The 416-nt window shown below is 48.1% G+C and overlaps 1 protein-coding gene across 4 annotated transcripts in view; it reads left to right on the top strand.

Annotated features, from left to right (window-relative positions):
• LOC119593057 (glycoprotein-N-acetylgalactosamine 3-beta-galactosyltransferase 1-like) overlaps positions 1-416 on the top strand; it is a 33,479-nt gene that overhangs the window by 16,110 nt on the left and 16,953 nt on the right. For all 4 annotated transcript variants that reach the window (XM_037941962.1, XM_037941963.1, XM_037941961.1 and 1 more), the window contains exon 4: positions 118-270. In XM_037941962.1, coding sequence (XP_037797890.1) covers positions 118-270 — 153 coding nt within the window. The remainder of the gene's footprint in view (positions 1-117; positions 271-416) is intronic.

The following is a 416-nucleotide window of genomic DNA, read 5'->3' as shown; positions in this document are numbered from 1 at the left end:
AACACGCACCTGTCAGACATTTCGAGCCTCGATGTTCATATCTGGCTTGATCGAATCCGCCTCTGTAAGTGTGAACGTGGATTTATCCAACTCTTTCCTTCGCTGTGTCCCCGGCAGGCGAGGCGGAGGAGGCGAACCGGCTGGCGCAGAAGGTGCGAGTCCTGTGCTGGGTCATGACGCAGCCGGCCAGCCATGACAAGAAGGCGGTGCACGTCAAGGCCACCTGGGGCAGGAGGTGCAACAAGCTCATATTCATAAGTTCAAAGAATAGTAAGCTATACTTCGTATTTGAGTTTGTTAAACTATCTGCAAACGTTGGCGTGAACTAAAACATTTGCACAATCATTCATTTGAACGGACAGTTGAGCAAATAATTATGACCATTTCATGCACTTTTGTTATTGACCTTGTTACAA

The sequence above is a fragment of the Penaeus monodon genome, chromosome 31 (assembly GCF_015228065.2).
Source record: "Penaeus monodon isolate SGIC_2016 chromosome 31, NSTDA_Pmon_1, whole genome shotgun sequence".
Classification (NCBI taxonomy): Eukaryota; Metazoa; Arthropoda; class Malacostraca; order Decapoda; family Penaeidae; genus Penaeus; species Penaeus monodon.
Note: the sequence above shows the minus strand (reverse complement) of the source record. Positions and strands in the feature narration are given on the sequence as shown.